This window comes from Tympanuchus pallidicinctus, unplaced genomic scaffold, assembly GCF_026119805.1.
Source record: "Tympanuchus pallidicinctus isolate F22 unplaced genomic scaffold, pur_lepc_1.0 scaffold1, whole genome shotgun sequence".
NCBI classification, from domain to species: domain Eukaryota; kingdom Metazoa; phylum Chordata; class Aves; order Galliformes; family Phasianidae; genus Tympanuchus; species Tympanuchus pallidicinctus.
The window spans coordinates 55,100,716-55,127,523 of NW_026294618.1; the positions used below are offsets into that span (position 1 = coordinate 55,100,716).

Sequence of the window (26,808 nt, forward strand, 5' to 3'; positions counted from 1 at the left end):
GAGAAACTCACAGAAATGTGCCCATGACTGTATCTCCTATGCAAAAGCTACTCCATGGTTTTGTGTCTTTTTTTCTCCCTACCTTCTTGCACCATTTTGCACAACCTTGTCCTCTGTTTTTACTTCCTTCTAACAAATTTTTGTCACTGTATATGCATTTTGAAAACTGTAGCAGTTCCGTTTTTATAGCATGGCTTACAAGTAGTCCCTACCTCCCCAGAATTTCCTGTTTAATTTGGTAATTTGATGATTATGTTCCAGTTTATTTTGAAAAATAACCAACTAACGGAATTATATCTACATGAGTTCTAGCAGCCTAGAGGCTTGCTTTATTTTTTATCAATTCTTTCATCAAAGCCTTATAACAAAATGCTATCTCTGCATTCTTTAACAATTCTTTCTTATAACTTCAGACTTACATTTCGTACTTTGCACCATTATCTTGTTGCTGCAGAATTCCACTGCTTTTTCAGCAGTGTTAGTAGCTCAGACAAACTCATTTTCCAAAGATATCAGTGATACAACATATTAAACACCAGCTTTTCACATCTGAACATCCCACTTTTGTCAGGAATTGAGGTACAATGGATGGTCTCAGCTTATTTCCACAGTTCATTCACCTCCCAATTCTTCCACAGCCCAGCATTCCTCTGTGTTTCTGCCTAAATCCACAACTTCCATGAGGAAGAGTCTGCAAATTACGCTCAGGAATAAAAAGAGGAGAGATTCTTGCAATCACTGGAGCCAAGTGTGTATGTACAATAATGAGTTATCAATGCCAGCACTTCTTTATTTCCAGGAATGCTAAGTTTCACTTAATCAAATGCATCAATAATAAATATATATATAAAAGACATAATTCAATATCATAACTTGATTTGAAGATTATTAAAGAGCTTTCCACTCAATCCACTTTCCAGATAAGCCTGATATGAAGCCACAATTTAAACTAAAGACAGTGGCAGACATCAGGTCGAATGACAATATTATCACCATTCATGCAACATGTTCTGGGGCTGCACTATCTGGAATTGGACCGTCTGATGTGCAAGCACCCAGCAATCTGACCCCTCCATTTCCAGGATATAGGCTAGCTTCCACCCCTGCACATAACTTTCAGACCCTATGTGCCAGACACCAAGGACCAAAAAAAAAAAAAACCAACAAAAAAAAAAACCCAACCACAAAAACCAAACCATCAACCCAACCCAACCCATAAAAACAAACCAAACACACATACACAAAAAAATCACTGCTGCTGCTGTCACCTGGGTTACAGAAGGAAGGGAAAAGCTACATCTCTGTGCAAGGACTGCAAGCTGTCAACTCCACAAAGGGAAATATGGATTAGGATCAGGCATTGCACAGAGAACACATGACAGCGCCAAGCCAGCATTAAACGTCAGGCTAATTTTAGGTATGTTAAGTAGCACTTTCTGTAGCAAAATAAAAAGGAAAAAAAAAAAAAAAAAAAAAATCAAACGCATTTTCTTTTATTACTTCTATGATTCAAAGGTAGCTGACAGGAAACAAAAAGGACAGCTAGATGGCGTAACCCACAGCCATAGCAGAACAGCTCTGCCTGTAAACTTACCGAGTAAATGCACCAGGCAACCATTGAAGAGAAAAACAGGAAAACCAAACGAGAAAGCAAAAAAGCATCCACATCCAAAACAGCAATTTTATTATTATTTAATTTTTTTGTTGTTGTTTAGCTTAGTCACCAAAAAATAAACTAAGTAGAAATAATAGGAAAAACAAAACACAATACTCTTGCTTTCATGCTCTGCATGTACGAACTTGAATAACTAAAAAGATTAAGAGTTACAAAAACCTCTGTTAATTCCCCTTGGCGAATACATCCTCACACAGAGCTTTCTCACAGCAAAACATCCTTCTCCAGTTGTCTTGCCTAGGGCAGCAGAAGAAAAGGAAACATTCTCACACCGAAGTTGCTACAACACAACATCCCAAACCCAAAAGTAGCAGCTGTTTTCGCAACCAGTTCTTAGCTTATATAAAAGATTTCATTACAGATGGGCAGGTCCCTTCCTGTTCGGCATATTGCCGTCCTCAGCATCGCATTTTAGCCTTGTAAATTCAAAGTTAAAATTAATTAAACCGACTGAATGATGTTGTTAGCAAGTATATAGCTACACTGCATACAAATAGTATGGCTACTTAGAGCGAAACAGTCAGTAAAGAATTATGCAGAAAATCGGAAGATGGTAACCCATTCAAATTTCTCATGCTTTTGAAACAGAATACTGACATATCAACAAAACAGAGCCCTTTTTGTGCGACAAAACATGCCAAAATAACTTGGCTGCTCAGTTATCAATAGCTGCATAAAGTCTTCCACTTGGAAACACATCCTAGAAAATCAAAGTCAGAAGATCAGCGTACTCTGGTTACCCTTCCCCAAACCCTCACATCATGTTAAGCTCTTTGCAGTTAATCAGGAAACAAAAGCAAATGGGGAAAAAGACTACACACATCCCCTGGCTAGACGTAACAATGCTTTCCAGTTTCTAGTCAGGAAGCCATTTAAAAAAAATTATTTCTGGAAATACAAAGCGTGAGCCGCTTACCTATTTCATCCATCATATTCAGTATTGTACATTCATTTGCACTGCAGACATCTACTGCGAGTCCATAGCATGATCCATATCACCTCACAAGCACAACTTCACTCGGTCTCCCATCCTACATTAAAGAAATTCAGGCAATTTCTTCAAGAAAATTTTCTTCAGGAATTTATGCAAGACAGGAGGAAGAAGGAGGAGACAATGAAGAAAAGGTGCAGCTTCAGGAAGTGTAAAAAGAGATACCATTAAAATAGACTTCAGAGGTCAAATTTGACCCACTCTCTCTGTTTCTGGCCCAACATCTAACCAAAATGGAGTTTGTCACATCCACAGCATCATGAGATTATATACAGGAACAGGGAGGGGGAGAAGTCTGCCGAGCCCTTCCCTGCACTCTGCGTCAATAGATTTGGGCTTAGCCTATGCTAAGCTGCTCAAGGCACCGGTTATTGGTGCTGGCAGCTGTCTACCACACTGCCCCACTTCCTACTGCAAAGCACCCAGCTTGCAGGGAGGCCTTGGGCAGTCAGTTCCAGCCTGCCTCCAAGGGAAGTAGGACAGCAGATCTTCCATGTTCGCCCTGCACGGTCCTTCAGTCATTTAAAATAGCCCTTGCAATTTCAGTCTTTGGAGCAAAGACTGTTTCACAGCAGCACTAAAAAATAAAAGATGTATTTCAAGATAGAGAAAATAGACAGAGATGGAGTCTTGTTTGAGTGAAGGATTTTTGTACATGTACATAAGATTTTAGTATTACAACATTATGTAATTTAGTACTAGTGTAAGCATAATTAATTTTTGACATGCTTCTACTGTCTTGATAACCAATGAGCTTTTTCAACAAGCACAGTTGCTTTGCTCAATATTATAACAAATCAGTTACTAGCAACTTGTAAATAATGGATATATTTCTTCATTCTAGGGGAAAAAATATTTTAAAAGCTAACAGTTTTGAATATGACTTCAGCAAAACCCCAGAAGTTATGACTCTGTCCTGCCACTTCAGCCAACCTTGAGGCTACAGCTGGCGAATAAGCCTGGAGAATGGGGTTTTGTGCCTGGTCCTTGCCAGAGCATTCCAACCAATTGCAGCCAATGATGGCCCCTGGAGCACACAAACCCCACCTCATCTCTAACAGCTTGGTTCCAGACCTTTACCTCGAAGTGTTTCTGTTCTTAGCTCTCTTTAGCACCTCATTTATTCACACTACTGCTGCTCTGATGCAAGCATCCTCCTTCTGCCCCTGCACAGCTGATACAACTGGGCCCAAGTTCTGGCTGGGGGACCCAGCTACTTCATGAAAGAAATGAGAAATAAGGATGTACAGCCCTTCCTGTGAAATTCTGAGCCTGAAGCATCTTGGGCTTATGGAATATTAGAGAGGCAGACTGATAAACGCTCTGCTTTGAGTTTGCAACTCAAATTACAGAGTGTAAACATCAATTATTTTTGATTATTAATGTGGAAGACTAATTGTAATTAATTCAAACAACCTTGCCCCAGTGATGAGCAGGTTAACTTGCTCTGCAAATAGTCCCCTTGAGGTACTGTATTAAAGGATGGAAAACAAACAAAAATATTTAAAAGAAAATACCACAAGCTCATTTGGAACACGTCCAAATAAAAAAAAAAAAGAATATATATATATATATCAATTGTTAGTGACTGTAAAACAGAATTAAAAGGAGAGAGCAGGTTAAACCAAGCTTTTGCTACAGTACTTCTAAAAATAAAAAGCTGTGTTTGTGTATTCTGATACATTCACATTGCAGTTAAGATCACAAGGCCTGAGGATGTAAAAGCTATTCTCTTACAGACACATAGGGTAAATTAACTTGCTAATTCACCCTCTAATGCACAGTCCACTGAGCACACAGTTACGTAAAAAAAAAGAAAAAATTTCATGCAGTCAGGCAGATTAATTTGTTTGTTTTGTAACAGAACATAGAGTGCTTTTTTTTCTTTCTTTTTTTTTGTTGATACTGATATGTATTTATATATGTATTTATATATATTTTATTTAAACCATACCTCATCCTTAAACGTATGTACTGAGCATATGCCATCCTTCCCTAGCACTGTCAGACAAAAGCTACACTGCCAAAAATAGCCACACAGTGTGCTAGAACTGCTGCAGACTGCCCTAGATACAACCAGGCTATGAAGATCAAGCAGCCCTGCTGCAAGAAAGGGTTAGGCACTAACCTTCATAATGGGCCAGGGCTGAAAAGAGGGAGCAAGATGAAAATTCATCTTTGAAGTTAATTTTTAATAAACATGACTTAGCTGAGGTTAAAAAGGTTAGTCATCTGAAAGCCATTTCCATGCAGAGCTGAAATGCATGTGTAATGCACAAAACATAACGGGAAAAAGGTTAGAACAGAGTTTCTGCAAAAAAGCCAGCTAAAAACAATGGTGGTTGTTTTTTTTAAATATTACACAGATTCAGCTTTACAGGAGTATGGTCCCAAGCTTTGATTGATGTTTTCCTCATTTAGTGTCTCAATTATTATTTTTAAATGTGCTTCCTTACTATTTTTCTCTTTCTGCAGATATGTGGAAAAGCTAACAGCTTTTGTTTTTTCTAAATCAGGTAAGAAACCAGAAGAGCTAAACAAGTCATGGCTTGTGTAGGAAGTGTTCAGAGGGCTCAGAATGCAAGACAGACCCCTCAGTCCCTTGTCAAACATCAGGCTGATCCACAGTTTATGCTCACCACCATCCCAGGGCTCCACTGAGTATCAGAAGGCCTCAAGCCAAAAGGGATGGGTGCCACAGCTCTGTGACAGCATGAGCAGAGGATGGCGGCTGGCTGCCCTAACGCTACATCTGCATCACCTCCTAGAGGAAAGGAGCTTGGTCTGGGCAAGGGGATTGTTGCCTGTATCAACTGACTGAGACAAAATGGATTTCCCCAGATTAGCAGAGGATTGCCCTACAGGGACAGACAAGGCTTTACCTTCAGCCAGGTGAGTAGGAGAAAAGGAAAAGCAACCCCCAACTACAGCCCACACCCCTAACTGGCATGCCTGCAGGTAGGCCTTGCTACACATCTGCTGTCTCTTAAAGCACCTAACAGTCTTCGGCACCTACATGCTAAAGGTCAACCTTTAAAGTGTAAACATTAACTTACATTATCAGTTTTTATCTCATCCTTATGAAAGGCTCCGTATGATGTCAGTACTGTATTTCTTTAGTGGGCAAGCTACCATTTTAATTCAATGCTGAACTTTCTAGGCTTACTTTTATGAAGAATTCAATGCTGAACTTTCTAGATTTACTTTTATGAAGGTTCAGTACGTAAAAAACTACATAGACATGAAGAAAAGGAAAGGGAAATCATCCACGTGGCTGGCAGGAGCTGATGCGCCCGTTGGTCTGCATTTTTTACATGGCTGTCATGTGCCTAGGGGATAACACATGCAAAAGAAAGAAGCTGCTTCAGCAAGAACCCTTTTTTCACACAGAGAGAGACAGCGGGCTGGAAGAAAGATGCAAATGTCTGAAAGCCTGAGAAGTACTGAAAAATTCAAGCATACACTTTGTGGCCTATTGTAGGATGGATAGCTTAAGCAGGTTGGCACTTAACGACATTAAAGCTGCCTGAGAGAAGAGTGTAACTCTCTCAGTTCTGTCGAACAGCAGAAGCAAAACTGGTTTTGCAGATTTCATCATCGTTTATATTCTCTGGACTACCTCACCCTCGCTGGGGCTTTCATTACATAGAACATTGTCTAAGGAATACGGCCTTAAATTTAAATATTAAGAGAAAAATACACTATTACAGCAATGTTTTTCAGGTCTTAATAAAGACTTCCACACCATCTCCTTTTAAAGCAGTACAAAACGTTCCAGCAATATATTAAAAACATTGTAAATGTGGAAAATTATATCTGTCCGTATTTTCTCTGCATTTCAGTCTACTAACATTAATTAGAAGACACTGATATAGAATTATTTTGGCATAGTATTTAGGAGCTTGGTCCCCCATTCTTCAAGTCTGGATCACATATTTGTGGGCTACAGCACAATCATGTAAAACTAACTTTGAAAATAAAAGTATCACAATTTCCTTCATGTCTTTAACGTCTCCAGAACAAGTTAGTCCATCAGTTACCTAGCATACATTTACTGGTTTATGTAGTATTATTTTTTTCCATTATTTACATGTCAAAACATGAATGGATACATATTTTTGATTTCTTTATTTCTAGTAACAAAGGGCAACCAAATATGCAGGATCTGAAACTCTACTGACCAGACATACGCTTCTACTGTAGATCCTCACAAAGTCCTTGAGTGTATCAACAGAAAACAACTCCTGAGAATCTGAACAAGTCAGTCTCTTTTTTCTCACCAGTGCCATCTGTATTACTAGTAAGAACATAAACTAATTTTTACTCTGCAGAAGTCAATATTCACTGTGGGATGAGAATAAATGAAAGTAAAGTCTTCTTGACTGTACTTTGGCTTTGACTGTTGGCTTTGATCTTGGCTCACTGTGTGAATTCTGTCCTCCTTTTATCCTATTCCCTAGAATAAAAACAGTAGGGTTTTTGTTGATATTAATTTTAAAGGAGTCTGGGCATCTCTTCTCTCTATATGAATTTATTCTGGATAAATTTAAGGAAGTCTTACTTCTCTGCATCACACAGGTCCACAAACTGCATGCACAGAGTGATGTCCTGATATTCTACTAGTAGCAAGCTAGCATGTAAAACACCAGTGAGCTCAATTAAATCACAGCATCAGGACTCTTATCTTAAATCACTCCATAACCCCAAAGAGTATTTTCTGAAAAGAGCCAAGTGTGATGACACAGGACGAAAAAGAACAATGCAAAGATCCCTTCTGCTTTTTCCAAACTTTAATTACTTTCCAAGCTGGAAAACTGTCACAGAACAACCTGAGCAAGACAAACTATAGCTGAAGAGGACAACAGCAGAGTAATTGGCTGGCAACTGAAGGGATAACAGAAGCACTCCACAGTTCCTATTCCAGGAAGATGAACAATACATCTTTCTTCTACTTCTCATAAGTCATTACCCAAGAACAAGGCTTGCAAATGACACACATAGTTTGAGAAGATTCATCAGATGCTTAAGATGTTGCAGAGTCTCCCTCCCTGAAGATCTTCAAAAAGTCCTACAATTGCAGGCTCCAGCAGCTAAAATTTTGTTTCACTGGTGTTATTACTAGAAAGACATAAGACCTTCAGCTAACAGTTCAGGAGGTAGACTCTTTTCCTTAGGAAATATAAACCTTTTCCAAAATAAATTCTTAGTGTAGCGTCATAAAATGTTACATGTGTACTACACTGCAGTATCCACTATCACAGACCCTTTTGAAACACTATCAGCTCACATTATAAGCAGCTCCCTACCTACACGCAACCCAAAAAGTCTTCTGAGAGAAAGGTCAGGAACCACACCTTGTGTGCACATGCATCTTTCTCTAAAAAGTTCTCCTTCCTCCTTGGAGTCAAAATGCTGTAAAAGGAACAATCACTTCATTTAGCAAAGTTGTATGTTTGGCAGCTCTGAGAAAAGAGCTCTGAATTTAAAAAAAAAAAATCAGTGAATGTAGAGCCATGCTATCAAACACAACAATTACTAGCATCTTGAAAAGAGCCTGAATAGCTACGTGACAGTTAATTATTCTTCAATTCAGCAACAGGAGAGGCACCTCTTTTCTCTCCAAGACATTATTTCAGGCAGTTAGTACACTGCAGTTAAAGTCTGGCCTTAAACAGCAGCCTCATTAGCACAAGTTAAAAGGACTTCACACACACACACACAGACCCAAAGCACCACTATAAGAATGAAAGCAACACCTCAAAGCCTCCTAAGCAAGCCAATAACTTTGGAGGCTAAATCACTATTAATAATTAAGACATTAGAAGCCACACGCTAAAGAACTGAGTGTATTATGGTTTTTGTGATACCAATAGGGCATGGGCCAAATGCACCAGTATAGCTGCGTTCAGCATTCTTTCAGTGTTTGAAAGCGCTAGCTTTATATATACTGGATGAAATTTACAATCCATCATTTTTAACACTTCCCTCTCTGACTTGTGATCCATTGTTGGCAACAAAATTAATGCAGCAGAGTTGAATCCAGTGCCAGGCCACCACAGCTTCAGCAGTGCAATAACTTGACAGCAGTGCTGCCCAACAACCTAGACATTTACTGCCAGTAGCATAAGAACTGGCCTCAGGAACATGGACCTCGTCCAGTACGGTGCCTCTCCATTTTTTGTAAATGCAGCTTTGATCTTTGGGAATTCAAGCACAAGAAACTCTGGCGAGCTACATGGCAAGAAAACAGACGCTACTTCAAGATTGCAGATGCAATCTTCTAGTAAGCCTAGGAAAATGACCATTTTGAGAAAGAAGCACAAAACCCTGCAGAAGCACAAACAAACAATTCAAGTAGAAATAACATTTTTGCTTTGCAGTGCCTTTCTTCCCTGTGCCAGATGCAGACGCACGTCACTCACCCTGCAGAGCCCTGCCCTCTGCTGAGTAGCAGGCTGGGTACTTCAGGCCTAAAGCCCTTGTTTGCAGTATTGTCTGCGGTCTGGCCAGCACACCTCAACCCCAGCTAGGGGGAGGGAGAATTCAAACTATTTTGTAAGTGCCCTGCTTCAGATCCCCTTTCTGCAGTTTGCATACTAAGATAGCAGTAAGTCCTCACACTCTGCAAGAAAAGATTTTTTTAAAAATGGAATCACTGCTTCCCATGCAAAATTGTAACATTTTTGAAGTTTTACTAGGTTGAGAAATGACTGAATGTGACAGCAGGACATACAGACCAATTCATTAATTCAGAAGATAATCTTAGAATCTGATTCTGATGAGAACTTTCCACCAATTTCTTCAAGGTAGATTCAGGTACTACAAATACACCTGTTCTTGGAAGTTTTCTTATTCTTTGAAATGGATACTGTATGGTCACCTCTTTTCAAGCAAGAATTAGACCGCTAATTATCTACATGAAAATTAAGTTCAGTAAACAAAGCCAGAGAGCAATAACTGCCGATAAGTAATTGCAGTGCATTACCAAGAGAAAAAAACATAAGTGCTCTAAGCCTGAGAACAGGAGATTAATTTGTTACTTCAAAGAACTACCACATGGAAAAAGTTGGCTGAGCCTTTTTAGTGGCTTTGCACAAAACTAACCTTACATCTTCTTGCCAAAAAGGATTTTAAAATTAAAATTCTTCACATCTAGCATCCCTTATGACAAACTCTGCACTACCCATAAATCACACCCAGAAAGGATGGGATTACAGCAAATCATTTGCAACTCACAGAAGATCAGGCTATTCACTTACAATTATTCCAAGCAATACTATAAAGTCTTCAAGGTGACTAAGTCTCATTTTTGCTCACAATATTTTAATACTCATTTTCAACTCCCATTCCAATAAGGCCTATAGAAATGTCTTTAAGGACTAGAGGAAAGGAGCCTAGATTTTAAGTGCTCATAAACTGAACTGTCCAAGTCCTTTAATAAGTGGGCTTCAGCAGATACCACAAGATGTCTTACCCACTGTGATATTAACACTACAAAATCCAGTGCTCACCTAGACGTGGAGTTAACTACTGCAAGCAGTAAAGGGTTTTGGTTTTTTTCCGACTCTTAGAAAGAAAGTACTTGACTTTTAACAGAGCAAGAACTGAATCCACAATCATGGTATGCGCACTTTATATTTTGTTATGCTACATTTGTGATCAAATCTACCGATTGTAACCTCCTCCAACACTCTACTTGGCTTCAATAATCTCGCTACATATCTATTTGTTAGGGACAGCAGAGCTTTAAAAGAAAAAAATAAAAATAAAAGAGACATTCCCACATTTCCCCAATATCTAAATTTTGTTTATCTAGAGAGGCAAAAAAATAAGAAAGGAAGAAAAGCAAAGCTTATCTATTTTTTTCCTCTAATAATCAGATTTCAAGTACTTAAATGTTTGTCAATGACAGCTTGCAATGTATGCAGGTAAAGGGGTAGTGCCCCAGCTGCACAAAGGCAGATCCAAGGAGAAAGATATTCCAAGGAAAGAAGAGGAGAGAGAAGACAGCTTTCACCCTAAGCACCACCCCACAGTCCTGTGTTCTACTTTACCACAGAAGCCAGGACTAGAAACAATGGCTTAGAAACATTGGCTCAGGAGCAATCGTTGCTTTTGGGAAGTGTATTTCTTTCAGATGATATTAAGATGTCACACCGGAAGACACCAGGGCATATCATGTCCAAATGTCCTTTAAAACAGAGCTACTCTGCAGCACCAGTGCCTGAGCAGCTTGAGCCTGCTCCAGCCCATGGTAGCTCTCACCCAAGCAGGTCACAGAGAGCACAGCATGAGGTAAATAGCAGAAAGGGCCCCACTGCTGATTGACATCAGCCTCAACACTTCATTTACTCAGCAGTGAGTTGTTTCCAACACAAATTAACAGCTCTTTCTGCAGAAAGCCCCAATTAATCTTGGAGGCATGTAGGACACCAAGATAGTCATTTCCCCCATTTTATTCCCTCTCCTCTTAAAAAGCAAAGTATAAAACATTATCCAGCCCTGCACTAATTTACAACAGCTGAAAACAAAGGTATTTGGAAAACAGCTTTAGTACATACAATTTGGGAGGAGTATCTGTTATAAAATTGAAAAGCAAGATCCCATTGCATTTTTGCATGTAATGACCCAAGAGTGCCTAGCACAGTGGAAATCTATGCTTTGCCTATGGTGATTTCACTATGTCTTTTAATACCGGCAAGTAGAAAAGTCTTCCCAAAAGGTTTGTAGGCAAAACATTTTGTTTTCATCTTGCAAAAGAATATTTTGTGTCACATTTGTGTTATGCTCCATACAAAGCACTTTTGGAGCATGCTCTGTAAATTAAATAACATTAGAGCAAAAGGACAACCAAATAAGTTGAGTCAAAAGAAAGGGAGAAATTAGAGTACAGTAAGTGCACTGCCACTCAGTCAAAAGAAATTAAAGCTTCCTTGACTGGCTGTTTTTCACAGAGTAATATTCAATAATCCTTACTCAGCCTGAAATATTCAAGTCAGATGGGAAAGCTCTCACTGTAATCACTGTTGTCAGGGTGTTCTGTAGAAATGAATTTCCCCTCCCCAGGGAGGGAATTAGTGATTGTTTCTGTAAAATCTTACTAGATGCGATATTTGTCACAAGAATTTTTAAGTATAAAAGCACAAAAGACAGTTATTGCAACACAGGTCTCAGAAGGACTGTTAACCAGCGCCTGGATTTCCAATAACCAGCCTCAGAAGACAGTTGTCTTAAAACTAAAAACATGCCTTCCTCAAGTGAAGAATGTGGATCTGCACTGCAACTATATCACAATTACAGCAGCCTCCTTCCTCAGTGTACTTTCACACTACTTCAGTACCCAAGTGAGCAGTCAGGTTGGATGCTCTGTGGTGGAAAATGGTAGAGAACAGTGAAGAACAAAAGTTTCAAAATAGGTGAAGAGGCCTCCACATGGATACATGCTACAGAAGGTTTTGCATACAGGGGAAAAGAAAAAAAATCAAAAGTTTTACTTTGAATGACAGCTGCTGGATCCTGCTGACTCTGTACAGCATCCCATTTATTAGTATGCAGTAACTCTACCAACTAACTTCAGCTATTCTACTGCATCATTTCTGTTAAACAAACCGCAGTGGAAAGCCTAGCTACTCTGTAGCTAATCTTGAGTGACAGCCAGCACCTGACATGTGGATTAGAGCAGCAATCCAGGTAACTCGTGGCAACACTGGTACTCGCAAAAACTCCCTGAACACAAACTGGCAGACGTTTTGTTAATTAAACAAGAATAACTTGGCAAATAAGAAGCCTAGCAAAAAAGTAAATAAATACTTCATGCAATATTTCAGAAGAGGCAGTGTAAGAACATACTGAAATGCTGATAACCCAGGCATAACATCAGGCACGTTCTGCTTGGTCTGCAGCCTGATTCTACTGCCAATACCTCACTCAGCAACTGGTTGTCGCTGTCCTTTTCTGGTTTACAGATGGCAGCTGCCATCTGCTTTTTCTTCACCCACTCCTCTCTTACTTTGCAGTTCAGACTGCAACTAAACACAGTAGGAAAAAGTACAAGGGCTGCTCTGAAAGCAGTGCCTCCTATTTTATTTTGTTGGCTCATGATGTCAGAGGCAGATGTTGGTGATACGGCAGTAGAGTTTGAGCCTTCCTATGAATATTCCATGACATGTCGTTGCTGTGCAACAGATGGCAGCAGAGGAGCAATCTGACAGAATGGCATCTGACATGGAAAGGTGTATGAGCCAAAGCTGTGTCACTGAATTCCTCAATGTGGAAACAGTGGCACCCACTGACATTCACTGATGCTTACTGAAAGTTTACAGAGACCAAACAGCGGATGTGAGTACAGTGAGGCTATGGGCAGTGTGTTCTTTGGTGGGAGAACACCAGAGCGCAGCGGTGATCTCTGGTGCAGATTTTCACAAGTGTGGCATGCAAGCTCTTGTTCATCGCTGGTGAAAATGCATAGCCAGTGGTGACGACTGCTGGAAAAAAGTGTTTTGTAGCTGAGAATTTGCTTTATCAAATAGTGTTATTATAGTCTTTGTATCTGCAGTAGTTTCCATGGAAATAAACTCACAAACAGAGAAGGACTGGTGAGAAATATGGAGGTTGGGAGCTGCCTTGAGCAGAGTCACCACAAAATGGTAGAGTTCTCAATTTTATAAGTCAGGAGGGGGGGGCAACAAAACTGCTACCTTGAACTTCCAGAGGGCAGGCTTCAAACTACTCAGGACACTCATAGGGAGGGTCCCATGGGATTCAGTCCTGAAGGGTAAAGGGGTCCAGGAAGGCTCCTCAAGAAGGAAGGCTCCTCAAGAAGGAAGTCTTAGAGGCACTGGAGCAGGCAGTCCCCCTGTACCCTAAAATAAGATGGGGAGAAGACAACCAGTGTGGATGAACAGAGAACTTTTCCTGAAACTTCAGGAGAAAAAGAGAATCTAGCTCATGTGGAAGAAGAGATAGGCAACTCGAGGAGAGTACAAAGAAGTTGTTTGGATATGCAGGGAGAAAATAAGAAAGGTAAAAGCCCAGCTTGAACTCAACTCGGCCTTTGAGTAAAGGAAAATAAAAAAAACCTTTTTCTAAACATATTAACAGAAAAAGGAGGGCTTAAAGAGAATCTCTATTCTTTACTGGATGCAGTGGGAAAGGAACATGACCACTGATGATAAGGAAAAGGCTGAGGTTCTCAATGCTATCTTTTCATCTGCCTTTAAAAGTCAGATCAGTTATCCTCAGGTACTGTACTCTTTGACCTGGAAGTCTGGGATGGGGAACAGAATAAACCGCTCACAGTTCAAGTGGAGATAGTTAGAGACCTACTACTCCACCTGGACTGTCACAAGTCCAGGGGGCCAGATAGGATCCAACTGAGGGTGCTGATTGCCAAGCTGCATTCCACCATTCATACAGCCCCAGAGGACTGGAGGCTTGCCAAGGTGACTCCCATCTACAAGAAGGGTCATAAGGAGGACCTGGGGAACTACAGAGTAATCAGCCTGACCTCAGTGCCAAAAAAGGTTATGGAGCAGATCATCTTAAGTGACACCACACAGCACATGTAGGAAAACCAGGGGATAAAGCCCAGCCAGCACGGGTTCATGAAGGGCAGATCCTGCTGACTAACCTGATCTCTTTCTACAATCAAGTGACCTGCCTGCTGGATGAGGGAAGGGCTGTTGACATAATCTACCTAGATGTGTGCAAAACCTTTGACACCATCTCCCAAAGTACTCACCCAGAGAAGCTGGAAGCCTGTGGCCTGGGCAGGTAGGCTCTCTGCTGGGTAAAGCACTGACTGGGTGGCCAGGCCTAGAGAACAGTAGTGAATGGAGTAAAAACCAGCTGGTGACCAGTCACAAGTGGTGTTTTCCAGGGGTCTGTACCTGTCCTGTTTAGTATCTGGCCTGGATGAGGGCACTGAGTGCACTCTAGGTAAGTTTGCAGATAACACCAAGTTCGGAGGAAATGTTGATCTGCCTGGAGGTAAGGAAGGCCCTACAGAGGGATCAGGATAGGCTGGATAGCTGTGCTGAAGCCAACAGGATGAACTTCAACAGGACTAAGTGTTGAGTCCTGCACTTTGGCCACAACTACTCCTGGCAACACTACAGACTTGGGGCAGAGTGGCTGGAAGACTGTGGAAGAAATAGACCTGGGTGTATTGGTCAATGTTTGGATGAACATAAGCCACCAATATGCCCAGGTGGTCAAAAACGTCAATGGCATCTTGGCTTGTACCAGAAATAGTGCTGCCAGCAGGAAGCGGTCATCCCTCTGCACTCAGCACTGGTAAGGCTGCACCTCAAGCACTGCGTTCAGATTTGGGCCTCACAATACAAGAAAGACATCGAGGCCCTGGAGCATGTTCAGAGAAGGGCAACAAAGCAGGTGAAGGGTCTGGAGCACAAGTCTTATGAGGGAGCAGCTTGAGGAAAGTGTGATTATTTAGTCTGGAGAAGAGAAAATTCAGGAGAGACCTTATTACTCCCTGCAGCTACCTGAAGGGAGGGTGTGGCGATGTGGGGGTTGGCCTCTTTTCCCATGTAACTAGCAATGGGACTAGAGGGAATGGTCTCAAGCTGTGCCAGGGAGATTCAGGTTTGATGTTTAGAAAAATTTCTCCCAAAGACTGCTCAGGTACTGGAATGGGCTGCCCAGGGAGATGGTGGAGTCACCTGTGGAGGTGTTCAAGAAACAAGATCACAGAATCACAGAATCACCCGGGTTGGAAGGGACCTCAAGGATCATGTAGTTCCAACCCCCCTGCCTAGCAGGGACACCAAACATACACCAAACATACAAGATGTTATACTGAGGGACATGATTTAGTAGGAAATATCAGTAGTAGGTAGACAGTTGGACTGGATGATCTTGGAGGTCTTTTCCAATCTTGGTGATTCTATGATTCTATGAAATAGGAGCTTTACTTTCACAGTAACGAACATAGACAGCTGCAGAAGCACTTTTTACAAACTACTCTTTCTTATTCCTCTGCCACAGGGAATGATGAGATCAACTGGTATTGTTTGTTTTTTGTTGTTGATTCCTTTTTTTTTTTTTCCTAGCAAAAAGGAAAGCACGTTAAACATTAAAGTATTGTCATCTACAGTTTGTGTGGAGTGCCAGTTTAGGATACAGTGTGCATTCTCACTCAACAGTTCCCAATGAAACAGCAGTTACAGCACAGAAGCAACAGCAGGCAAGAAGGTTAAGCAGTTTGTTTCCCATCATGCTGTCACTGCTGCACTCAGAAGTTAAACAAGTGCTAATTCCACTGACATCATACCTGTGCACCCTCAAAAACAGCTCAGACATGTTTGAACTCATTCACAGTGAATTCTCAGTTTGGCATATGATCCAAAGTTTAGTAATATAATATTCATTAGCGCATTAGTCAGCATGCAGGCAATGAGGAAATTGACTTTGAAAAAGGGAAAGAAAAAAAACCAAACCACTAAAATTGGCTGCATAAAAGAATGATTTCTCATGTCAAGGGTGGGTAACTGGATAAACCTGCATTTCCAAAACAGCTTTCTGAAAAGCTTTCTGAAGCAGAACTGAGAAACAGGATAGCTTTGTACACTAAGAACAGCGTGAATCAAGTTTAGTCAGTCATTACTTAATACAACTTGCTTGTGCAGGAGTTTAAAGCAAAGCTAAAAATTATTTGGAACTCAAAGAAAAACTTGGCATTCCAGCAAACTTAACAGTACATTTTAGGATGTTACGAGATTTTTAATTGGTTGAAAACAGGACTCTTCACTGGACTTCTTACAAATCAGATGGTCTCAGCTCTAGACATCAGCACACAATCATACTCCCCTTAATTAAATCATACTTCCAAAAATAACATTTCTGAATTGTGTTACTCTGCTTCCTCATTCCTTTTCCTCATCTTCTCTCAGCACAAAGGCAATACAAATTATCCTTTACACATTCTGTATCATCTGCTATCCTCAGATACTTCAGAAAAATCCTTTTTCCTGACAAGCAGAGAAAGAGCACATCTCTAGTGCCACATAAGATGCAATAGGAGGTGGCTGTGACACAGGGCTGCAGAAAGGCTCTCACAGAGACAAAACTTCACTAGCTGGAGTATTTTTCCCAGCTGCAATGGGAAATGCAGGGGCCTCAGTCTTGCTCTACAGCTTTCCAATGCTAAACAGAAGTCAGCAGCCAATCACAACCTATTACAGTAGACTGCAGGAAGACAGTTCTTCCTGCATCTGCTCTGGGTGTAAGAGGATGATCCAGAAGAAAAGAGATTGTAAAAGTCAGCCTCCATGTGATGGAGTACACCAACCAGTTGGTACAGTAGGAGATTGAAGCTATAGCAGTACCAAACAAAAAAAATAAAGACTGGTTGCCAGTCATCTGACCTTCAGATCTCAAATTAACTCCACAAGTGCATCAATGAGTTCCTTCATTGGACTTCGAGTACCTTGAGTATTTCTCCTGAATTCTTGAGGTTTCCAAGTAACTCAGCTCCTCAGCAAATTAACTCTTCAGTTCCTTTTCTAAGTTGATCTTAAATTTAGCCTCCAAAAGACATTCCTGGAAATGATTTACAGAGACTGAGGAAAAACTGTAAATCTATGGCTTCTAATGAGATACTCCTGCTTTCCCTGCAGCCAGCTGTGCAGACAGTAGTACCAGAAAAGAAGAGCATCAGCTGAAGTGAAGGATACACCAGCTGCAGGATTTCTATAACCTGCAGTCTCTGCTACTTTCCACAGTGTGCTTTCCACCAGTCTCAGACACTCGTGCTGGATTTGCTCAGAACTCTGGACTCCATACCCATTTTCTCCCTGCTGACATCTGCACAGATATGCTCTGCAGATTAGAAGACTACAGATATGAACTCCAAACTACAAAAGCATGGCTAATCTCTAAGAAAAAGAGAACGTTGTTTCTACAAAGGTAAAGAGCAAACCTAGGACGGTCAGCAGAAACTCACAAGTACTTTGAGGCACAATTATTCAACTTCCTGCTTTTGGAGACACAGCTATGAGGCTAACATGCATTATCACACAACGAGGCTTCAACAGCTTTGGAGTAATTAGAAGATACTCTACTTCCCCCCTCCAGGTATAGAGATATGAACCCTTCCTTCCTGGAGAAACTTGCATCCAGGTGGAGGTACAGTGACCTGCATGTTGTTTATTCTATCCATTAGCTGTGAGTTAATAATTTAAAGCAGAAATAGAAGCTAGCATTCAAGTTCTTCTCTGAAACGGCTAGCAAAATATAATTTAAACAATCTGCATGCTATTCCTAGTAATTTCTATACTGAGTTCAACTAAGCAGTCATATCTACACATACAGATAAAGATGGGGTCTAGGACAGTGTGGATATTCAATGGCTGTCACACTCAAACCTACAAACCAGTGAGACAGGATGTTTCTGCAAAGTTCAGTAAACTTCATTCCTCTCCTCTGAACAAGACAAACACTCAGCCTTAAGAAATGAAACATGAAAATTCAAACTTAAGTTTTAGAATACTCCCTAATTTCACTTCTGATGTTTAATAAGCAAAGGAATGCAGATGAAACATAGCCCATAGCCCCCTTCCCTCCCCCCCCATCATTATACACACTGGACACAAAGACATTAACATCCATCCCATGCTTCACTGCAATGCAGGTAAAGTGTATATGAGTTCCAAGTGGTGTTTAGATGCAAAAACAGTGCCTAACAAAATGCATCTTCACACTACATGAACACAGTTCATTAAAATACATCAATTTGCATCAGTCATCATAGCATTTGTTCTCTTGACACACCACCATTGTGGTCTGAGGTTGGATAGACTGCGCCAAATTTCCCAGCATAACTTTAAAAAGCAATTTGCTTCCGAAGAGACTTCTGATAAAAGTACAACTCTCTTTTGAGATGCTTTCACACAGAACTCTTAATTCTCAAATACCAGAAAAACAAGTTCTCCGATTGTAAAGCGCAGACCAAACTTAAAGAAGCAGGGAAAAAAAGCACAAAAAGTACTCTGTGGTTAGCTGAGTAAGCAAAGAACGTACACATGTGAGTTTGTGCAAGAAAAACGCTCTACTCCCACTGATTCTGCTGAGCCCAGCAACGAGTGGAGTTCTACCATCACTTGCTCATGATTAACAGCATCAATATAGAAGATTGCTCACGGAGCTCTCTACAGCTCAATATGGCAAGCAAGGTTTTTCTCTTAGAAATACAGCCAGATTTCTATCTACCTGGATACAATGGCAAGTCTGAAGGAGAAAACAGATGCAGCAGTTTCTAAGCAACCTTGTAGAGCAGCAAGAGCACTAACACTCCTGACAACACTGCAGTCACTGAAACTCCAGGGGATCAAACTGCAACATTTCCTTAATAAGATGTGTGCTTAGCTATTATCCTACTTTTGCACTGCAAAACACAAACACAAGGACACCCAGGCAATTGTAATGCCACCTCATGCTAATAGCATAATATTGTAGTAACCTCATTAAAAAAAAAATAAAAAAATTACATATTTGCAAGGGAAAAAAAAAAAAGAATGCTACAAGACCTCAGAGAACTTGGGGATTGTTTGGCAGCTCTATCACTTTCCATGTTTCTCACTCTCACATAAGAAATTACCACTGAACTACATTTCTTTTACATGCATCTTTCCACACTTGGGATTTAAATTCCCAACTCAGCAGTTTTAAAGAAACAATGACTTAGGAAAAAACTTAACTGTTTGCTATCAGCCTCCCATGAGTGCTGTCTTTCATTATATAAAACTTTTCTGAGAGTTGTCTAAGTTCAATTGAACTCAGATCTTCCAGCAACCTCAACAAGCAATCTTTCCTGCAAGCACAGTAATCAAATACTGGACCATGTTAGCTTGCAGACAGCTCTGATGAATATTATGTCACCATTTATGCACTGGTTGAAATAAGCTAATTTACTTATAACAGACATTTTGCAGAATTCAATCTTTTAACTAATTTGGATTATCCTCAGTTTGGACGCACAGTGAAGCTGGATTCTTTTTATCAGATATCTTATTAAACTTTAAAGACTACCAACACTGTACATTTTTTTGGACTTCTGCAATCCACATACTCAGGAAGTTGAATATGCTCCCCAAACATGTGAATAGACTACAGTCAGCTTCTCTTACAGAAGCTACTGATAAAATATATTACAGTTGTCCAGAATCAGCAGTGGAAACCCCTTCCTAAGGAGCTGAGCTAGAAGTAAGATGATTCTTATCCAGCATAGATAACCTCAGTAATCCCAGCACAACCTCTGATAAACAGACTATGTTACAACACACACCATGTCCTCAGACCTGGGACTTTCACTCTGAAAGCCAGAGAATGAACAAATCAGATTTGCTTTATTACAGACATATTCCCTACTGCCCTCAGACTTCCAGCACAGTCTCATTGTTTTATTGCAGATAAACTAACTTCACATTAGGATCTGTTTTCCCTTATTACAAAGGAATTGTTTCTTGATCCCTATCTATGACTAGAGACAATGAACCCTTATGAAGATACAGCCTTGCAATAGCTTCCCCCCCCCCCCAAAAAAAAAAAAACCAAAAACCAACCTGCAACCTCAACAGCTGAAAATTAGGCTACAAAACTAAGTTTTTAAAAAGTATCCATGAAAATAACAGGTACTTTTGGACCCTCATCTTCTGGCACTGGCTTGCAAAAAGAAGGAAATGCACAGAAACATGAACAAAACTCACTGAAAAGTGCAGGCTCACAGAGCACATCGTCCTGGTTTCTCAGCCCTGCCCCTCCATGCAATACATGCTGTAATGTGAACTGGTACCTTTCCTTCCTCCACCACTCCTTCCCCTGACTGCCTCAGACACAGATGGGCAGGATAAGGCCACCAATTGCCATGAAAACCTCCAACACCTGATTCCCGTGAAGCAGCTCCCCAGCTTTTAACAGCTGCTGACTGTTCCGCCCTGAATGAACTTGAGGCCGCCCTGCTGAGTAGTATCAAGGGGCTGCACCTGGAGAGCCTCCATCCCAGGCAGCTTTGCTGCTTTAAAGTGTGGTGGAGAGCAGAGACCAAGCTGCCATTCTGGATCAAGTCTGAGGCACAGACTCCACAGCATGGGATAAGATTGCACTTCCATGCCCCATGCAGTACCCATTCTGTAGGTTTACCATTTCAGTTTTCAGGACTTTCACTTTAACGCCTTTGAAGATACCAAAATTCTTCCTTCTCTTTCAGGTCTTTTAAAGTTTGTGTTTGACTTTCCCTAATACAGGCAGAACACGAAGACTAAGCAATAAACTAAGAACTCTCCCTCATCTTCCTGGATGAGCAGAGCTTATAGCTCAAACAGCAGCATGCAAAAACATTATAATCCAGGCAACAGCATCAGAACCCGCTGGTAATCACAGCCATCACTGCCATGCACCAAAAGACTGGAAAAAGACCTCCTCTTGTTTGTTTTCAAGATGACAAAAGAATCAGTGTTACTGTTCAGAGACTAAAGTGTGTTTGTCTGACTTTGTATTAGCAGCAATAGTCACTTGGCAAATTAGAAACACATTCCCTTCATCAGTTTTAAATCAGCAGGCAGGTGAAGAGTTTGACTGTTAGGTTAGTTGAGATCTCCTCTTGATTTGCTGTGAGGACAGTAAGATAGCTGTTTCAGTTATTAATAATGAAAATGCGTTAACCTAGAAATGTGAGTATCACTTTTCTATGCTCTTCAAATGCAGAAACAATCAATCTGAGAGGGTTTCATCTCCCCCTCCCCACCCAAGGAGGGAGGAGTGGAGGCAGAACTTAACAATTCTGAGGCCACGGTGCTCACACAGCATGGATGGCTTAAAATTAATCTACCTGGCTGCATCTTTGTGATTTACGTTGCAGAACAAAACACCCACCATCTTCAGCCCCAGAAACTATTTGCTTTACAGAACAAGCTTTAAAGGACTAATGATGCTGATATAAATATGTAGCCTAAACAAAATATGCAGAATACATATCAAACATGACTGTGTGTGCTAAGTCTCAAAAAAGAAACAAACAGACAAACAAAAAGCACGCTGGTTTACACAGAGACTTAGGACAGCTACAAAAGTTAGGCTTTTGCAGAAAGATAGAAAAAAAAAGTATGCTGAGAGATCTATATAAGTAAATGACAACAAGTGAAAAATGTGCTCTAAATGCCAATACTGCACATCTCTAACAACTGACGATGAAAGTGAAGATGTCTAAATGGTCCCTTTGGAGACAGAAACATATTACCTTACTGTGGACGATTTCTAGGTCTGCTTAACATAACAAAAGCAGACATGCCTGCAAGATTTGTTTTAGGCAGATGCTAATCCCAGTAGGAAATTGAGCCTCAATTCAAGCTTTGACTTCAACCAACAAACAGTACCCAGGATTTATTGCCTGGAAGTCTGGACAGCCACCAGTCTGTGTGAGTACTGCACAGCTTGGTTACTTGTGCCAATTCTCACCACTCCAGGCTTACAAATAAGACATGACTTTTCCCTCTGTTAAAATTTTATAACAAAAACAACCCTTAAAAGAATCAGGCTGAGACATGACATTTGGGTTCCTTAAAGTACTATTTGTAGCTCTCTGGTCATTTATGCACTTGAGCTCACTAGTTTATATTCCAAGCATCTAACTGAAACTAACTTGTTTGAACAACTATTCTGGCAAAAGGAGAAAGGAAATCAGTGTAAAAAAAAAAAAAAACAAAAAACAAAAAAAACCCCACACCTAAAGAAAATTCAAATATATCCCAACAAATAAAGAAAATAATAATTATAGAACAAGAGACAACCTCATATGAATGTCTGTGAGACAAGACTCTGAGATACAAGCACTATCTGAAAACCTCCAAGACTTCCAAGGAACAGATTTAGCAGAATAACACTTGTGCCTCCCCACCCTCTCTTCCCCACTTGCGACCAACATTTCAGCCCCAGTCTGATCCAGTAGAGTATTATTAATATTGACTGAATAGATGCAGACTACCCTGAAACTCACATTCAGGTTTATAGAAAAAACAAAACAAAACAAAAAACTAAAGAAAATGTTCTTAATTTTCTAGCTACCAGTTAGTTAACTGATTCATAGAGGCAGGTAGCAACTGTAATCAGAATCCAGAAACCAATTACTGCCTCCTTCCATCCTCCTAAGACATGCACATGCTGTTAGGAGGGGATAGGAGCAAAGGGAAGAGGAGAGGAAGCTGAAACGTGGATGAGAAAGCAGTGAATGCAAGAAAGTATCAGAAGCACATGGCTACAAAGATTGCTGCAGGCTTTTCCTATCTCCAGACTAAACAAATAATGCCTGACAAACACTTTCATTTCATTGCTTGTTTACACTGGAAGAACAAGCTCTGTGTCCACCTAACTCAGATCACAGTACAGCCAACCCAGGACAAGACATGACTGATACTGAAGCCAATTTACAGAAAGTCTTGCAATTATTAACCGGTTTATAATCCCCATAAATATGTTTCCCAGATTACAAAAACAACTTTTGTATGAACTGTAAGTCAGCCTTAGTATTGCAAGATGGCCTGAACCACCCAAAATGTGGAATATCTTAAAACTTGGGATGTTATTCAAGTGTCTTTAACGGAGGAAGGAGATACTTTGGAGTATCAGAGCATCACAGGCCTTCAAACTGCAGTAAAAAGAGAACCTAGCATGATTACAGGAGCTGCAGGTGAGGACAGCCCTCCTCCACAAACACACCACTAATTGAGCCTGTGCTCAGAAAAGAAAAGACTGAGCAGCTGCCAAAGCATGCTGAGCACACAGCAACGAAGGCAGGCTGAGAACTAAGATGAAGCAAACAGTGCAGAGCAGCAACCAAACAATGGGCCCTGAAACCTGAGGGCAGCCTCACGCAGATCCATCGGTCCCACTCTCCCAGCAACCTCCCCCAGTGCCAGGCAGGCAGTGAGTGCACCACCTGTAGTCTACATGTGTGGGGACTCCAGCTCTAACCCCAGTGCTTGCACATACAGAAGGGCAAAGAACTACTGCAGTTCTGGAGACAGTAAGAGCCATTTCATTAATTACTACCAGAAAAATCAAAGGAGTGTACTCATAGTATATGAGAAGGCTTTGTACAGCCTCCTGAACTTTCACCAAGAGTATTCAAGTTACACTGCCAAATTTTAATCTCAGTAAAATCCCTCATGCACATGTTGGGAGCACAGGGAGCAAACAATTTACTACTAGCATTTCACAGCAATAAAAGGAAAAGAAGATCAGAAATGGAAACTCATTTTAATGAGAAAGGCAAAGGATGAGCATATCTGTGTGACAGCTGAAAGCAGAAAACAGTGGCCAAGCCATCAAGAACTTTTACCCTGGGAAACTATTGGTGCCCCTGAACAAAACCAGGAAAAATATCAATTGTGGCTGCTGACTCCAGAAGTCACCCAGGGGTTGATAAAGGAAAACTATATCCTTCTTAAAACATTAAAAAGCTCATCATCATACTAGAGCTTGATCTCCATTTCACATGGGCAATTTCAAATGCACAGCACTGTGCACACAAGACCCCAGCACTGGAGGCACATTAACAAGGACCAGCAATACAATATTACTTTGATGCTTGAATCTGTCCAACCCTTCACTATTATGAGGAAAAAGCACAAGGTGCAAAACCAGGTAAATTCAAAACTCAGGAATTTTGTCAAAGCTACCAAGCTACTTTTTCCCTTCGTGGTAAAAAAAAAAAAAAAAAAAAAAAAAAAAAGCAGCACCTTGTTAGCTGTAATAAATAAACATACTATAAATTTGCTATTTAAATGCTTGCTTGCAGGGCTCTTCTGTTACATGGTAGAATGGCAGTGTCTGAAATTTGAAACACTGTCTTGAGGCTACAAAACTGGTAGATGTTAGGTAAACAAAAATCTAGTGCAATTTTTTTTCCTACTTGAATAAAATAAAAAAAAAAGTGGTATCATGTATATGTAATCATATGACCATAGGGAAAAAAAAAAGAAGAAGAAGAAGAAAAGACAGTACTAAAGATTCAGATCTAAGAGTCCAGGCACAACTGTAAATTGCAGCATCCCTGCCAGACCAACAGAATTCAAACACTAGGATCCAGGTGGAAAACATTAATGATATGACATAAAACAAGCAGCAGCCACACAGGCTTGGCAGATCTCTGATCACAGAGTCATAGAATGGTATGTGTTGGAAGGGACCTTTAAGATCATCTAGTTTCAACCTCCCTGCTATAGGAAGGGACACCTCCCCTCTAGACCAGGTTGCTCGAAGTCCCATCCAGCCTGGCCTTGAATACCTCCAAGGTGGGAGCACTGATACAAATCAACGATCATCAGCATCCCTCCACTACTGCCACACAGCCACAAATAATTTTTCTTTCGCAGTTACCATTTGTGAGAGTGCCATGTCCTTAGTCAGGCTTATCTAAGTCTAATTAAACATGTATATATTTATTTATTTCATAGAATTATAGAATGGCCTGAGTTGAAAAGGACCACAATGATCATCTAGTTTAAACCCTCCTGTTATGTGCAGGGTCACCAACCACCAGACCAGGCTGCCCAGAGCCACGTCAAGCCACGTCAATGCCTCCAGGGATGGGGCATCCACAACCTCCTTGGGAGGTTTTACTCTTTATATGTTTATACTCTTCCAGAAGACACACTTCCCCTTATGCACACGCAGAGAAGTAGAGATAACTTTATACTGCCTTCAGCAAAGCTGTCTCTTATCTCAGGCTGGTGTTCCCCAAGCCTCCAGCCACCACTTTTCACAGGTACTTCTGCAGACTGAGCGCAGAAATCCTTGCAAAGCAAACAAGCAAATTCATCTCTGCCTGAAAAAGGGGTCAAGAACCAAAAAGTAGATTCCCTTTCCCATCCCAAGCAGACGATTGCATAACAGCCCGAGTGCTTTAAAGGCGCCCATTTATCCATCAGGCACAGCGCACTGCTGCCACTACGCCGCCGAGCCGCACCTGTCCGTGGCGGAGCCCCGCAGCGCACACAGCGCCGGTGACGCCGCGGAGCCGCGCATACCTCTCGGTCTTTTGGAATTGCCGTTCTTTTGCTGCTCATCCTCTTCGGTGATGGTGAACAAACCCAGAGGGCTGGGCCTGGCACTTGTCTTCTTCAGCCTCTCTTGACGAAGGACAGTAGTCGCACCGGGCATGCTGTTGTCGTCTCCTTCTTATTTAAAAAAATAAAAAATAAAATAAAAACAGGGCGAGCACCGGCAGCCGCTGCACAGCAGCTAGCTGCGACGCCGCCTGCTCATTTGAGCGCCGGTAGCAGATCCCCTATGGATAAGCGGGACGCAAACAGCTGACCGACGCAGCATCCACTCGGCGCGGAGAGGCTCTTCGGGAAAAAGCCCCAGTTAAAGGCACACCGGTTCTGCCGCTCCTTTAACTCGCTCCAGCCAGATCGCAGCCCTCCGCTCCGGGTTCCCCTCCGCGGCACCCTCCTCTCCCAGCTACGGCACGCTGAAATATTCAGCGCGGGAGGACAGAACCCGATCCGCCGCCTCGGGCCGTTGCCCTGACAACACGGCCACCTCCCGCCCAGGGCGGCCCCGTCCTGCTGCGGGCCGCGTGGTCCGCCGAGAACCTGCGCCGTGCCGCTGCTCTGCCTGCTCTTGTTCGGGGAGTTAAGCTTCATTAAAGCGAGGAGGATGAGTCGTCTTCCATATATGTCTACGTTGCCCTCCCTCCCCTTAATTTAATCGCTTTCTTAGGCACCGCGTGCTTTCTGCATGAGGAATGCATACGCCCACTGTTGCAGGCAGGTGTGTGGGAACTCCGAAATCAGGCTCTCTGGCTGGAACAGACACGTGGGGCAACTAAACGACTTGTGCAGTTAGCATCTGGTACCACAACACTGATTTTACAGCACCAACCATTAACTTTCACTTTGCAAACCAAGCTAAGACCAACCAAGGTGAACAAAGGCTCCTGAGGCTCCCTTCAGCCGCTGCATTCCGGAGCTCTCTGGCCACGTCCAGCAGAGCCCTCACATACAGGCTGAGCAACCTGCACATTGCTCCTGACCTCTGCACAACATCCCACACTCCTTGCACTTTGTGCCCTCACCTTACAGTCAGAGAATTGCTAAGGATGGAAAAGGCACTAAGATCACCTAGT

General features: G+C 41.5%; 1 protein-coding gene across 9 annotated transcripts in view; it reads right to left on the reverse strand.

Annotated features, from left to right (window-relative positions):
• MAP7 (microtubule associated protein 7) overlaps positions 1-26,808 on the reverse strand; it is a 103,655-nt gene that overhangs the window by 69,568 nt on the left and 7,279 nt on the right. The window contains exon 1 of one of the 9 annotated variants that reach the window (XM_052674656.1): positions 25,706-26,095. The exons of 2 other annotated variants lie outside the window; for them this stretch is intronic. In XM_052674656.1, the coding sequence (XP_052530616.1) occupies positions 25,706-25,838 (133 nt within the window). In that variant the 5' untranslated portion in view covers positions 25,839-26,095. Of the gene's footprint in view, positions 1-2,591; positions 2,703-25,705; positions 26,096-26,808 lie in introns of those variants that run through there. 6 more of the 9 variants (XM_052674647.1, XM_052674636.1, XM_052674666.1 and 3 more) reach the window with 6 other exon arrangements.